Source organism: Lepisma saccharinum, chromosome 13 (assembly GCF_977018435.1).
Source record: "Lepisma saccharinum chromosome 13, izLepSacc3.1, whole genome shotgun sequence".
In the NCBI taxonomy this organism is placed as follows: domain Eukaryota; kingdom Metazoa; phylum Arthropoda; class Insecta; order Zygentoma; family Lepismatidae; genus Lepisma; species Lepisma saccharinum.
This window is the reverse complement of record NC_139241.1, coordinates 20,242,613-20,258,164: the sequence shown is the minus strand read 5'-3', so window position 1 is coordinate 20,258,164 and position 15,552 is coordinate 20,242,613. Positions and strand designations below refer to the sequence as shown.

At 39.0% G+C, this 15,552-nt stretch overlaps 1 protein-coding gene across 7 annotated transcripts in view; it reads left to right on the top strand.

Moving 5' to 3' along the window:
* Positions 1 to 15,552, top strand: part of HDAC6 (histone deacetylase 6) — a 164,629-nt gene that overhangs the window by 88,198 nt on the left and 60,879 nt on the right. For all 7 annotated transcript variants that reach the window (XM_083133943.1, XM_083133942.1, XM_083133940.1 and 4 more), the window contains one exon: positions 14,403 to 14,490. In XM_083133943.1, the coding sequence (XP_082990069.1) occupies positions 14,403 to 14,490 (88 nt within the window). The remainder of the gene's footprint in view (positions 1 to 14,402; positions 14,491 to 15,552) is intronic.

Below are 15,552 nucleotides of genomic sequence, written 5' to 3'. Positions count from 1 at the left end.
CAAAAGTTTACTTCGATCTTACGTGCATCATAACTCCCGTTTCCCACTTCATACGTTTTCCTAATTGTGTCGATGTCGTAATATCTGCCAAAAAAGTGTTCCGTTGGCTGACTGACTTCTCCCTCTTTTTCTGTCAGCAAACGTTGGGGGGGGGGGGGGTGCAGATTGTTTCAGCCACGATTTTCTTGCTGATGCGGGCTGATTACAGGCGAGAGTGGAAAAGAAACCACCCCTCTTCCTTTCCTTTGACGTCTAAAATGGGGCAACCAGTTCTGGATATATTCTTGAAAACGAACAAAAACCATAGAACAATTAAAAAAAAGTGACCCTTTACCCTTTCCCCAGCTCATTCTCCGCCACTGGTGTGCACGGCAATGTTGATAATTGCAGATTTCAGTTGTTTTTGTTTATTTATTTATTTATTATTATTATTATTTTTTAATGCTGTTGTCTGCATAGGAAATATTGCCCGTATTATTGTCTGTTGCATGGTAAAACGTAAAGCAAGGGTCATTTCTTTCTTCTTTACACTGCTGTTAAAAGTTCCGTCTTTGACAGTTGCGTTATCTTTAAAATGCTGGGACTTTTCTCTTCCGCCACCTGTTGCTTGAACTTCCAGCAAGTCTCCTTGTTTTTACGATGCAGCTGGCGCCAGTGTTTTGTCTAGCGTCTGCAAAGCTCTTGCTTGCCGATAACAGCGATGACTCATCCAGCACGAAGAATGAAATTCGATCTCCAGAAAGGAAAACAAGAGTTAAAATAACTTCATGTTCTGCGCCTTCTGATAAGCAAATCTGTAAATTTAATTTGCATCCACTTTTCTTCAGAACCATTCATGTGGAGGAAAAAAAAAGTGTTCAATGTAGGAATGGTTGCTGAGATTGATTAAAAAGACATTATTCAAGGGGAAAACGTTTGGAGGGGTGGGTGTTTGACATCGAGAATACTCCTAAATCCAACATTAAATCATCGATTAACGTGAGAGTAAATAACGATCTACCATTTTGATATGTGAAAATGAGCAGTTTCATAAAGCTTGTTTTCAGTTCATTTTATGCTGATGGGCTAATGGGGACTAAATATACAGTTTAAAGTTAAATTCAATTCCAAACCCGAATGATTATCGACTGCCACCCTGTTTAATGAGGTGTCCTAGAATACGCATTGGGTGAAAACAGATCGCAAATTGCGCGTTTCCTTTTTCACGCTGGATTACAATGCAAGTCAAGGAAGGAGTTTGGACTGCTCCCTTGAATGGGGAAGGAGGGTGAATGAAGTTGGTTGAAGCAAAGAAAAGTGACTTTTTTTACAATGTATTTTACACAGCCGAACCAGAACAGCCCTGCCTTTATTTTTTTTTTTGTCTGGTACCTAGAGAGGTTGTGTTGTTTCTCCCAAGAGATCTAATCTTATCAGTTAATCTTGTAACAGACAATGCTCCAGTAGACCGGTATAAAATCCAACATTCATTCTGCCCGATTATCTCCCGACTTTTGCTGGCACCAGTCTGACTGGTGTCAAGATTCTTCGAGTTTCGCTTGCAATAAGAGAGAGATTGTTTTCCTTTCCATTGGTCTCAGTGCAAACGGGTTTCTCATGAACTAGAATTGTAGGAATTTCCTGGAAAAGCAACGACTGTGCACAATTGAAACAAAGTAACATTATTTTAAATTCTCGTTTGTGAAAACTTTTTCATGTTCTATTTTCCATCTCACAACACACATCCTGTGCGTAACAGGTTGTATAACTACCAGGATAAATGGTGTTATCATCTCCTAGGCATCTTTGTGTCCGTTTGAGCTCCCTTTAAGCTGAAAATTGGTGCAAATTCCAATAACGACCCCTTCGAAATAACGACCATTTTCCCAGGAACTGTGAAAGGTCGTTGAATCGAGAGTTGACTGTAATTAGATCACTTTCAAAACAAGGAAATGTACTTCTTTTTACAATGGGTCCAATAATTTTGCCAATACTGTACTTAACATTATTAAGCCACTAATATCTTGTGTGGTTACAAATTACAGTATCGTTTTTTTGTTATTTAGCATGACTTTTCTGACTTTTGGCTAATCATGATGATGACAATGAGTGACAATTACATGAAATGGATGAAGGAGCACTTACAAAAGAACCCAGGTTCGGACCAGTGGCGGCTGGCCAAGTGCAAAAAGTGCAGATGTTTTCACCTAATTTTCAAATTAATATTGACATTTTTCATTTGCTTGTTAAATTAAACTATTTCCCAGCAGAACCCACACGATAATACTCAAATAATTCGCCGCTCGGCGCTACGCACGTGCAGAGTTCGTCGTAGCATAAACAAACCAAGAGCAGAAGCCGCCAGGTTGCGGAAGACTTTAGCCGGTTGTCATGGCAACGGTGACGTCACCTAGCGTTGGAATTGAACGGGTGTCGCCATCTAGGTGCAGCAGTTCTCTCGTCGACAGAAAACATTGCATCCAGTGGTTGTGGCAAAATCGTTGCGTTCTCGCGAGATCTTGTTCCGCGTGTGTGCCTCGCGTTTCCTATCATGTGTTGTGTTCATGTGTTGAGCTGTGGTTTGTACAATGAACTCAGTAAATGACTTAGTGTGTAATTTGTTGCAGACACCATTTTCCAGATGGACGGATGAAGACAAAAAAGACGTTTTAAATTGTGGGGGTCCCACTGACACTTACTATTTGTTTTTCATTGCCTATAAATGTACTTCTTCACCTGTTATTTTAGGCACGAGCCGCTACTGGTTCGGACTCAAACCAGGAAACTTCGGTGGTGAGATTTAAAGTCAACTATTTAACATGCTCAGCTACCAGGTCGACTTTTAAAAAACTATCATGTGTATTCAAATACATCTAAACTCATAGCAATGAAATTATCTGGGCGGCCGAAATTCACACTGTTGCCAAGTCGATGCACAATCCTGTGTGTTCGGAGGTTTAAGAGAATGAAAGATCTCGTTGTATAGTTGCTCTTTGTAATCCATGTAATACAAACTGACAGTGCTTGCTCGAAAGAGCAGTGATGAAAACTGTATGCCCTGGAGAGAGACTTCACTGCCTCTCTCTTGAACAAATGTTTATTTTGGAAAGAAAATGAAAGAAACAGATTGATTGAAAATAGTTACCTAATGTTTTCCTCAAAGAAAGTAGCAGTATATTCTTATGGATTGACCTGCAAAGAGAGAAAATTTTTATTAAAGTGGGTCAACTGAAACAAGAAACATTTCTTGATCTAGCAACACTGCCAACTCCTACACAACCTTCCAGTGTTCACCTAAAGATCAGCTACTGCAACTTACCTGTGAGCCCTTCCCACCTTCCCCTGAGCGGAAGTTTACCTGCTCTGGAGGTGAACACTGGATTCACGTATGCATTAACAGCTCACAAACCTCTACATCATTTCTCTTTCAGGCGCACATGACATATTTGTAAGGACAAGAAGAAAAGAAAGAAAGATAAAATTAAAATACTTCCCTTTGTTTTCTTTCAAAACACCAGCAACAGCTGTATCATGTTTATACATAGATTAACCTTCAAAAGAGAGCAATCTTTTAATAGCACAGTTAACCACAATGTGGTAATATATCTGCCTGACATTGCAGGATCTTGCAACCCTGTCAACCTCTGGATGGCCTTCCAGTGTTCCTCTAGAGGTTGGCTACCGTAATGGAAATACAGTAACATACTCTTTGTTGCTTGTAGATGCAAACCCACAAAACACATACGCAGAATTCACTTAACCCTTTAAGTGGATATGACGGATATATCGATCATGCCCACTAGTTACCTGCAGTGTGCTCGATGATTATATCCATCCTCGATATTCTCTGGTTCATATCTCTTGCGTATGAAGAACTACAGATCTGTTTCTTTCACTAATGAGTCAGTTCACCTTTCTCCCACAAGATGTCACATTTATATTCTCAGAGTATTTAACTTTTCATAATCACCACAAGACACTGCTTCCGCATTGGTAGTTTGCCAACTGTGTTTGTGTTGCTTTTGGAGCCAAGGTGCATTCCAATTCAAGAGCCATGTGAGCATTTTTCTTGATTTGTTTTATTTTACGACTCTTTTCTGACACTTTTGGCTAATTGCAGCAAAGAGGATGAACACTCACAAAGAATGTCCAGGACAGGATTCAAACCTGGGACCCCCTTGCTTCTTGCATTTGGGAGTACCACGTTTTTCCATAATTCGTCTTATCTTTGACAATAGAAGGTGCACTTTTGGAGAGTGATGAGGACTTGTAGTTTTTTTTTTAATTATTGATGTACTAAAAGGAAGTACTCACTTATCTGCAAAAACTGCTTTTTCTGGTACTTTACTACTTGTACTTTGCTAATTTTGGTGGCACTGAAGGGTGGTGGCAGTGGCCACTGAAATTAATGGAAAACACACAACACACACAAAGTTTTCTGGATGAGTACTTCCTTTGAGCATATTAATAGGAACCACATCTTTCATACCAAAAAACATGAAAAAATTTATATTCCTTGCTGAAGTATTTCCCTTGTTCATTGGTTTGTTCATCATATAGGCTTTATTGAGGTTATTCACATTTCGGAAAATATTCTGTGTCCAAACTCATGCGATATCATGCTTTAGCACATTCAACTTGTAAAGAAGTGGCGTGTCCTTGCATAAAATCAAATAACACAAAAGCATATTGGTAATGTCAGTGCCTTGTTAGCAAGGGTCCCAGGTTTGATACTTGGTGGGGTCGAGGCACATTTCGCAGTGGTCTGGATCCCACTTCAAAACTGTAGGTTCAGTCCCGATTGGCCTTTATGTGCATAAAGTGAACTTAAAACAACAATTCAAAGAAATAAATTCAAATAACACAAACTTAATGACACCGTTGAATTACACATTATCAAGGTGCATACCAGTGTGAAAATCCTGGGAAAAGATAAGAGAATTAACTTTTTGTGAAAAGTAAGGAAAATTTACTTTTTTTTCTGGAAAAATGAACATTCTGTATTAGTGCAGTAAAAGTAGATTTTTGAACAAAAAAGTAAATAATAAAATAGGACAAGGAATTTTTTTTTCAATTTGTTGTGGACAAAATATTCTGCAGTTTGACATACGAAGTATTACCTGTAGTTACAGTAGAAATCACATTTTTAGATACTCTATGTAGAAGTATACTACAATGCATTGTTATTGACATTTACTACTTTTCCTTTTTAATGTTGCAAGATTATATTCATTATTTTAAGTTTACATGTAATTGAGAACTTAACATTTGCTAAGATCTCCAAAACTACCACATCTAGAACAATAGAACTAGCTGAACGTGCATCGTCATATGTCATATATAACAAATCCAGGGTTAAACTAATACAGGTGCACCAGTATTGAAAGTATCAGTTGTACGAGGGTTGCTGGAAAAGTTTCTGCAAACTACCACCAACAGTGCCACTAGTGTTCCGCTATTATAAACATCTGAAGAATAGACCATTTTTATGTTTAATTTATCTTTGATTGTTTGTTTAAGCCTATTCGTTTATTTTTCGCAGCAGTTTGAAGTAGTAGTTTCGTGTGAGAAATGGAAATTTTTCGTGAACACTTTCGGGCAATGATTTTTTTATGATTTCAAATGTAGTTTAACACCGAAACAATGTATCAAACGACTTCATTTGGCTTTTGGGGATGAAGCACCATACAATAGGACTGTGTACAATTGGTTTTCCGAATTCCAGCATGGTCCCACATTTCTCAGTGGTAAATTTCGTGAAGGTCGTCCATCCACATCTGTTGTTGCCAGTAATGTTGATGCTGTGCGTGAAATGGTTGAGAGAGATCGGCTTGTGACATACTGTGAGATTCAGGCATCCTTGAACATTGACATGAATGCAATACATACGATTTTGCATGGGCATCTGAACGTACGGAAACTTTAAAGCCGTTGGATCCCACACAACTTTACCAAAGCTCAAAAACAGACTTGTGTAAATTGGTGTAAAGATATGCTCAAAAAAATCAACCGAGGCAAGTCAAATTTCGTGTACTACATCGTTACAGGGGACGAAACTTGGATCTATTCATACGAACCCAAAACTAAACAGCAATCCACTGTTTGGGTCCGTAGCCCTTGTAATTGAACTTGGAACCACAGCGGTCTAGTCGATAGGGCATCTGACTGCCATGCAGGTGACCCAGGTTCGATTCCCGGGGTGGGTTATCTAAAGTCAGAATTTTTCCAGTCCTGTCCACACATAAAGTGGCTCCGAGGCCCACTCAGCCACAAATCAATGGGTACCTGGGGCAACCCTGAGGGGTAAAGGTGGCGTGAGTGTGGTGCTGATCACATCATCTCAAAAATATCTGAGATCGAGAATTTGTGGGGCCCTACCCCCACATCCCTTAAATGTGCCTTCCTGGCTGTGTGCACGAGGAACTTTACCCTTACCTTTATCAGTTGTAATTTATTCACTGATACCTGCCAATACTTTTCTGGAGTCTGGAAAAATGCCACATAACACTTGTGAAGAGAGTATCCTGGAAAGTATGCAAAGGACATAATTTTTGTAACAATCTTGTGAGAAATGGATTTTGTGAGTATCTCGTGAAGTTATCAACATTTTAAAGCAAAACTGCAATGGAAACTTGTATCTTAATGTTTATACATATTCTAAACTACTTTGAATAAACTACAAGGGTCGTTCAAGGTTGACCGGGACTTTTATTTCTGCAGAGGAAATAGGTAGCAGAAGAAACACCAATGTATGTCAGTTTTTCAAAGTATTCTCCGTGCACGCCGAGGCACCATCGCCATCGTTCTGGCAGCTCCCAAATTCCTTTGGCGTAGAAAGAACTTGGTTGTTGTCGTAGCCACTGGAGGACATTGCTCCGCAGTGCTTCGTCTGTCGTGAATTTCTTTCCTCCCAGATGGTCTTTAAGGGGTGCAAACAAATGATAATCACTGGGGGCTAAATCTGGACTGTAGGGGGGATGGGGCAGAACTTCCCAGTGCATGTCGGCCAGAGTTGTTGTTGTCACATTGGCCGTGTGAGGGCGGGCATTGTCATGGAGAAGAATGACATTTCCAGACAACATCCCACGTCTTTTCTTGCGAATGGACTTTCGTACAGCACCACTCAACAATGTGGAGTAATACTGGGCATTAATCGTGCTCCCTTTGTCCAGAAAATCTACATGGATAACGCCCTTCATGTTCCAGAAGACACTTTTCATGATCTTTCCAGCGGACGACTGCGTTTTGCTTTTCTTGGGGGGCGGGGAACCTTTATGATGCCACTCCATGCTGCGTCTTTTGGTCTCTGGGGTTGAATTGTGCAACCATGTTTCATCACACGTGATGATGGATTGCAGCAATTCATCACCTTCTGCTCGAAACCGATTCAGAAGCTGTTCACAGACCGTCCTGTGTGTCCACTTCTGATCGAATGTCAGCTGGCGGGGAACCCACCTTGCACAGATTTTGCGGAAGTGTAAGTGGTTGTGAATGATTGTCTCATCACTCCCGACACTGATATTCACCTCGGCAGCACTATCCCGCACTGATACTTGCCGGTTCTCAAGAATCATTTGCTCAACACGTGCGATATTCACTGGTGTGACTGCAGTCAGGCGAATGTGTCCATGCGCTTCATTTGTCACCAGCTCCCGTCCTTCGCGAAACTGCTCACACCATTCGTACACTCTTGTCCGCAACATCGTTTGTTCACCATACTGTGCTTGCAATTGTCTGAAAATCTCAGTTGGTTTCACTTTCTCCTTCACGAGAAATTTGATTACACACCGCTGCTCCACAGCCACAGACACACTGCTTGCCGCATGCGCGAAATACGTCATGCCGGGTGCTAGTTACTCGCGAAGGAATACTTTACGTCACCTGCACTTTTCATCATGATCCGGCTATTCATCGATTTTTTACGTACGAAAATCCCGGTCAACCTTGAACGACCCTTGTAGTTGCAACTTTCAAGTATCTGTTTTGGTATCAGTAGGAATCTGCAAGTGTATTGGTAGTGTCTCAGCCCTAAATTAAAGTGGGTAATTCTGTTGCAAATAGCATATTTTTTAAATTTCTTTGGATACACTAAAATCCTTAAGTTAAGACAATAATTTGCAACTTTTTTCAATATGTGATTTTACAAAGTAGAAATTGTAGCTTTCTGGTGACGTAATTCGATCAAATGTTTTCGGGTTACCAAACAGGTTAATTTAGCATTACCATCCAATGTTTCAAACATCCCTCTCATCTTAAGGGAATATTGATTAGAGCTCACTCTTCGTCTCTAATCAACATTACCTGATAATGAAGGGGTCCCAAGTTCGGTACCCAGTGATCATAGTGGTTCGGATCATATGCTTCAGTGCATAAAGTGGACTTAAAAGTCAAAAGCAAATCAAATCAACTGAATCAACTTTTCCTGAATGCACTTGAAATGTTAGATGATAACGCTAATTTAACCTGGCTGGTAACCCAAGAACACTTGCACACTTATTTGAATGTAATTTTACATTTTAGATGCCATATCCTATCCCTAATTCACAATAAGTAACTAGGTTGACCCATTTCCTTACTAATCCTTAAGTTCATGATTTATGGGAGGTTGGCAGGTACTACATCCATTTCCCTGAGTAGACATGTAAAAAGTTGCAGCTTCATTGCACCATCAAATATGTGATACAGCATATCACAAATGGGAGAAATGTTAGATTATTTTTCGTCTGCAAAATTACAAGTCTCATATCTGTGTCACAGGTAAAAGCAAGGAACTACATGGCTTACATCATGTAAATATGTGGCAACCAATTGTTCCACAGTTCTTATTTTTGTTCATGAAAACTGCATGTGATCTACTACATATATTAATCATTATATGCCACAAGAATTACTCACATCAATTTAATTTTGTGGGAGTCCAAGAAATTATTTGTTACAAATGATGATAATTATATGTGGGATAAAAATATAACCACTTCAATCCCTGAAGATGAGAGTGACATTAGGTCTCGAAAGCTCGGAAGCCTATTAGGAAATCATCTGGTTCATATTCTGAGAAGACCTCTTCATCATACTACAAATATTGCTTGGCTAGAAGTTCAACACTTCAGTCAGATATTAAAGCAATATGTACTCATCGAAACAAAATTATTCCGTTACAATATATTTTTTTAGATTATTAACATCGTATCATACCTTTAAAAAGTATAATTTAAGACCGGTGTTCCCAAAACTTTTGGTTTCAAGGCACCACTAGTGTTCGAAGATTTTTCCATGGTGCCCAAGTCGGAATGTACAGGGGATGGACAAAAATATGGAAACACCTGCAGAAATGCACATTACCTTTATTAATATTGAGTAAGACCACCTTTGGCACACAGAACGGCCTGCAGTCGACGTGGAATGGACAAATACAGGTCGCGTATGGTTGTCAAAGGGATGTTGTACCATTCTTCATCCAAAGCAGCTGCAAGTTGTTGTAGAGATGATGGTGGTGGGTAGCTGGCTTGCACCTTGGTCTCCAAAACCGACCACAGGGGCTCAATAATATTGAGGTCTGGCGATTGTGGAGGCCATGGCAGATGTGACACTTCATCTTCGTGCTCATCAAACCAGTCCTGGACGATGTGAGCTGTATGAACAGTGGCTCTGTCATCTTGAAACACGGCATCACCATCTGGGAACAAAGTTTGCACCATGGGATGAAGCTGGTCACTCAAAATGGTTATGTAGTCCCTGGCAGTGACATGTCCATGTAGGGTGATGATGGGTCTGGCAGAATACCAGGAGATGGCTGCCCAAATCATCACTGAACCACCGCCATGCTTCACTCTCGGTAACAGACAGTCTGTATCGTACACTTGTGCTGGCGTTCTCCACACGTACACTCGGCCAACAGTTGGAAACAATGTAAAGGATGACTCATCCAACCAGATTACAGTCTTTCACCGCTCCATTGTCCAGTTTTTATGGGTGTTGCACCACTGTCTCCGTCTAGCAGCATGGTCAACAGTCACGAGTGGTTCGGGAGTTGCAGATCTGCCATGAATACCCTGCTTGTGGAGTTCTCTTCTGACTGTTTTGACGCTAACAGGGTTTGTAAGTACTGTATTCAGCTCAGCAGTGACTTTTGGAGCCGTGGTGACCACAATCCTACCCAATGTGCGTCTGTCTCTATCACGCAACGCACACTTGCATCCACGCTGGTGCTTTGCTGATGCGGTTTTTCCGGAAGTCTCATAGGCAGTCATGATCTTGGGAGACTGTGCCTCTTGATACACCAAACATTTCCGCTACTTTCGTCACGGAAGCTCCCACCATACGCGCACCCACAATTTGCTCTCTTTTGAAACTCTGTCAGCTCAGACATGATTCACGATAACCTGCACGAACAGGTCGCTGAACTGTAACTGGCCCATCTGTCAGGTTGGCCAGGGTGTATATCTCGCAGGAAGTGCCAGTGACCACAGCGCCACCTACCATTCGTATTTGACCTACAAATCGTGTTTGAAATGGCTACCTGTTTTATACCAGATGTTTCCATATTTTTGTCCATCCCCTGTAGGTCTATCTAACGCTTGCAACTCCCAGTTAGTGTGATTAGGTTGCTTGCCTTAAGTTAAAAAATAAACACATTTCAAATTCAGAAAACATTTTATGTGCATAATGTACTAAATAGGCACATATTTGGATTGATGTAATGGTCCGATTCTAAAACCATGTGTAGACCAACAAGTAAGCGTCATTTCAATTAAAATATGGGAACATTTTGTGGTGCACACTTTTGGAACCACTGGTTTATGGTATTAAATCTGAGGAAGTTAGGCTTATGTTATAATTTTTAGAGATACACTCTGTATTGAAAAATCCACAATAAGATTGAAATATAAATTTAATGTAAGAGAAGAATAACATTAATCATGACATAAAACTAAAACAATTTTTGCATTGTACTTAAGTGTGGTGGAAATTTGTAAGGCAGTTACTACTATGGGTCATTGCACGAAAAGTGGTCCTACTCCATGTGAATAACAAAATGAATTAATATGGAAATTATTATTATTTTTTAATTGCATTAAGGTTTAGATGTTTGTGAATGCATATAATTTACATATTGCAACAATAAAAGTTACTAGCATCTGCACCATATATATGCTTCACAGACAAATGAACTCAAAATTTGCTACATTTTTAAAGTGTCACACGTAATGCACTTTCGTTAATGCTTTTCCTGCATTCAGCCTACGCCATCGTACTCAAGTTTATTTTCATTTGTTAGCAGACACCATAAAGTGCATCATAATTCCATGAAATCAGTTTATTATGAATATTTTAATCCAGTATCATGTCTAGAACGTTAAATTTTGTGTATAAAATGTCACACGGAATGCTGGAATGCTCCCTATACTGACAACATGCAACATGGCTTATTAGCAATGAAAATTTGAAACTCTTGAAATAGAAAAAAATCTACCTAGCATTGACTAAGATGGAAAAAATGAATGCTTCTGTACTTACCTTGATCCCATCATATGCCACAAGAATTACTCACTTACATCATTTCAATTTTGTGGGAGTCCAAGCAATTACTGGTTAAGAAATACCTAAAAATCTGTTTCATAGCAACATTTCAATACAAGTTGTTCTCTGTTGTTAACAGCTTTATAACATTGTTAAATTTCCACACATTTAGAGCACAGGCAACAATGAAAATATACATTAAAACCCTATATGTTGGAAGGGTATGATGGAACCCCAGTGTATATTTCAGAGAACTGAAAAAAACTCTTTATAATGCACATTCAGTAATACAGATCAGATCGTGATCGATCTTGAGCAGAGGGTAAGATGTGACAATCAACAGATACTGTAAATGTTTTGGTGCGGAGACTTGGGTGGGTCTTGTGTTTTAGTTTGGAGAGAGAGGTTTTTGGCACAGAAGAATTGCCATCAAAGGTGTTGTTATCTAAGAGAAGGCAACATCGACTGAGAAGGAAGTGGGGGGGGGCAGGGGTGAGACTTTTGGGTACTTGATTGCTGGACAAATTTAGAATAGTCTGATTGTTTTGAGGTGGGTTGGAGCCATTGGTAGAGTCTCACATTTATGGTGAATAAAATATCAAGATTTCGTTATAAAAAAATTGGCATGTTTTGGGATCAAAAGTGGTAATATATAAAATTACATTTTGGTGTTAAAATGAACTAAATTTGATTTAAAAACTATGCTTATAACTAGGGAACGAAACTTTAGGTAAATAAATGTTTTTTCTGATCATAGCCTTATATGTCAACCCAGCAAATTTTATTTTACATAAAAACACACATTGTCCAGTTTTCCTTATGTAAATACATATTTTGCGAATTTTCATTTTAAATACATAAAATTGCTCATTGACTTCAGCTACCTCGAAATCCTCGAAGGAAAAATATTTATTCTCCGCACCTCTTTCATATCGAGAGTGCTAGGTTTGTTTTGTCTCTGAACACGCTCGCTGGCAGACTTCTGGCGCCTCGCCTACAATCCTATCGAGGGAAAATATTACCCAGATGAGGCAAGTGTACAACGTAATGCAGAGCTTTGAGAGTGTTTCTGCTTTTGTCATGTTCTGGTTCGGTGCTTGTGCAGCAGTGGGTGTTTTCTCGTGCAATATGCCAAAAATTAAGGCAAGTGTTTCATCTCGTTTGCAACAGTTCTGTAAAGAATATAAGGATATAATTTTCAACTGATGGCAAAGTGACCAACGTTTGCAAATTATGCAGCATTTAGGTAGCACCAAGCATGTTGTTGCTTCTTCACGTTTGAGCGGCAAACAGGCACTTATCAGGGTTAAAAAAACATCTAGGAACTTCGAACCGCCTGACGAATCAATGTTTCGAAAAACGTATCTGCACAGGTTTTACGAGCAAACCTTACAACATATTCGCTCACAATGTGCACATCAAAATATTTGGGTATGTATTGACGAAACTACAGACTCCACCGTTAGAAAACTGGGAAATGTAATTGTGGGAGGGCTAAATAATGACGAAACTGTCTCAACGAAAAATTATTTGCTAGTGTGTAGAGAGCTAGCTGGAGCTACACATGTAACGATAGCTCAAGGCTTTTTGACAAAGCAATGCAGCTATTGTGGCTGGAAGGCATAAAATTTGACAATGTTCTTCTCCTCGTGATAGATTCTGTGGGCCTTGCCGTTAGCTACCCCAAAATGATGCACGTTACATGTGTGGCTCATGCATTGCATAGAATATGTGAAAAGATAAGAGCTCTTTATCCCAATGTCGATAAACTGGTTTCGAATGGGAAGAAAGTTTTATCAAGTTGCCTAGAAGAATGGACATTTTTAAACAAAAATGTCCTGAGGTTCCCCTTCCCCCTACACCTGTAGTTACATGATGGGGCACTTGGCTGGATGCAGCTGTATATTATGCCCAAAACTTTGAAAAATTTGTATCTGTTGTAAATGATCTCAACAAAGAAGAACTGTTGAAGGATCTCTCCTTGAAAGTCGAATTGACATACATCTCAACAAACCTGTCCTTTCTTTCTAATTCCATACGAAAGCTTGAATCGTCCGCGAACACTTTGCCAGCTTCCGTGGGTTAGTTATTATTGTAGTGTTTTTTTAAAAATGTTCTTTATTAGAGCTGAACAGATACTGATGTGTCAGTATTAGTATTGGAAAATATCAGTTGCAGTTTAACCACCGAACCAACCAGTACTTTTTTAGAGTCAGCATGTCTTACCCGAGGGTTCTGATCAATCTCATGTGGCTTCCACTTCCGTGGTTGCTATGTTGACTCTAAAGCAGTGATTGTTCTGATTAACTATTAAAATAGTTAGCATAAAATATCGGTGTTATAGCGGTGAAAAATTGGATGAAAAGTGGTATATAAAAAGACATTTTGGTTTTAAAATTGTGAATATAATCCAAAATTTGATTTAAAAACTACACTTATTCCACAGAATTAACATTTCACTTCTAATAGCACATTTATGTAGTTATCAGAGTATTAAGTTTATTTCTGTGTAAAGGAGTCCATTTTTGCTTCTCCAATATTAACAGCAGAATTAATCAATTTTCCGGAAATTGCATAACTCCCAGGATAATTCAGACCTTGGAAGGTGCCGCGTCGGTGAATAAACCCTAAATTTCGTGTTTAAGAGTTAATTTCGCTTTTACCAGTTCATTTCGCATTATTTCGTGACAAAACATGGTCACAAAATGCTTCTCACACCTTTCAAAAACATGAAAAATTAACACTACAATGTGTTTTTTGAAATTTCGTTTTTTCATCAAAAACGAAATATGCATGCCCCTAACAATTCGATTGTGCTTGTAGGAGGCTATGCTTGTTTAGATTTTCACGTAGATCATTATATATTTGTTTATGAAAGCTTATCATAATTCTTTTCTATGCAGCCATCATCCAGAAAGGCCGGAAAGAATACAACAAATTTTTATCCGACATGAAGAGTATGGCCTTATAGATAGATGTTACAGGTTACAAGTAAGTAGAAATATCTATACTATTATAATACTTGTATGAATGAAAAAAGCTGTAAAAGGAAACATTTTTTAAAATTATGACACAGTTGTCTCTCACTGTTGTTTTCAGTGTTATTCTGATAATTATAATTCTTAACAAATCTGTTTGTGTTAAGACCTACATAAAGGAAAACAATCCCTGACTCCCATATTCCAAGTTATGACCACTTACTATCAAGAGCAAGCCGTCCTTAACCTTAACAGATTTACCTCAACGAGTAGCGTCGAATGAATGCAGTAGAGATTTTCTAAAGGTTACCATAGAGGTATCAGGAAAATAATTTAAGCAACAATTTTCAGACACTTTGAGGTTTATTGTAACAAGCAGCCATAAGGGCTTTAGGCTACCCAAAAATATGCCAAACAAAATACATATCAATAAACCCCATGAAATCCAGAACAATAACTAAACATATTAACTTCAAAAACAATAACCATAACCAAGCAAAACCGGTTCCGTGTTCAGAACCCCAAAAAGACCAAGAACATATTCTAACAAACACTTAAACCCAGTAAATTATTGCTACCCATTCTACTCTTCTGCTCAGCTCGCTCCAACAGTCAGCTATGAAGTGGTGCTCCAAAGCCATCACATTTCCTTCCTGCTCACGTAAGTCACGTGACTACTACATTTCTGCCATCTGTCGGATACACTGCTAGACACCACCTGGTAGCATGTGGTTATACAATTACCTCTCTTTTTTTTAAAAAAAAAGAAAAAAAAGTATTCAATAACCATTAGAAAACTTCCACTGCATTCATTCGATGTTACTCGTCGAGGTAAATCTGTCAAGGTTAAGGACAGCATGCTCTTGATAGCAAGTGGTCATAGAGTGTACCTCATGGAATCTGAATGGCAGTCAAGTGGCAGCAGCAAAGGTCTGGAGAAAAAAAAAAAACAGAATGATGTTTGCATTTCTGCAGTTAAAATTAGACACTTGTGTTAGCAAAGGCACTTAGGAGTCAAGAATTTAAGGTCACAATGGTATGAATAATCACATGATGAGACACAAGAGGTCCTACC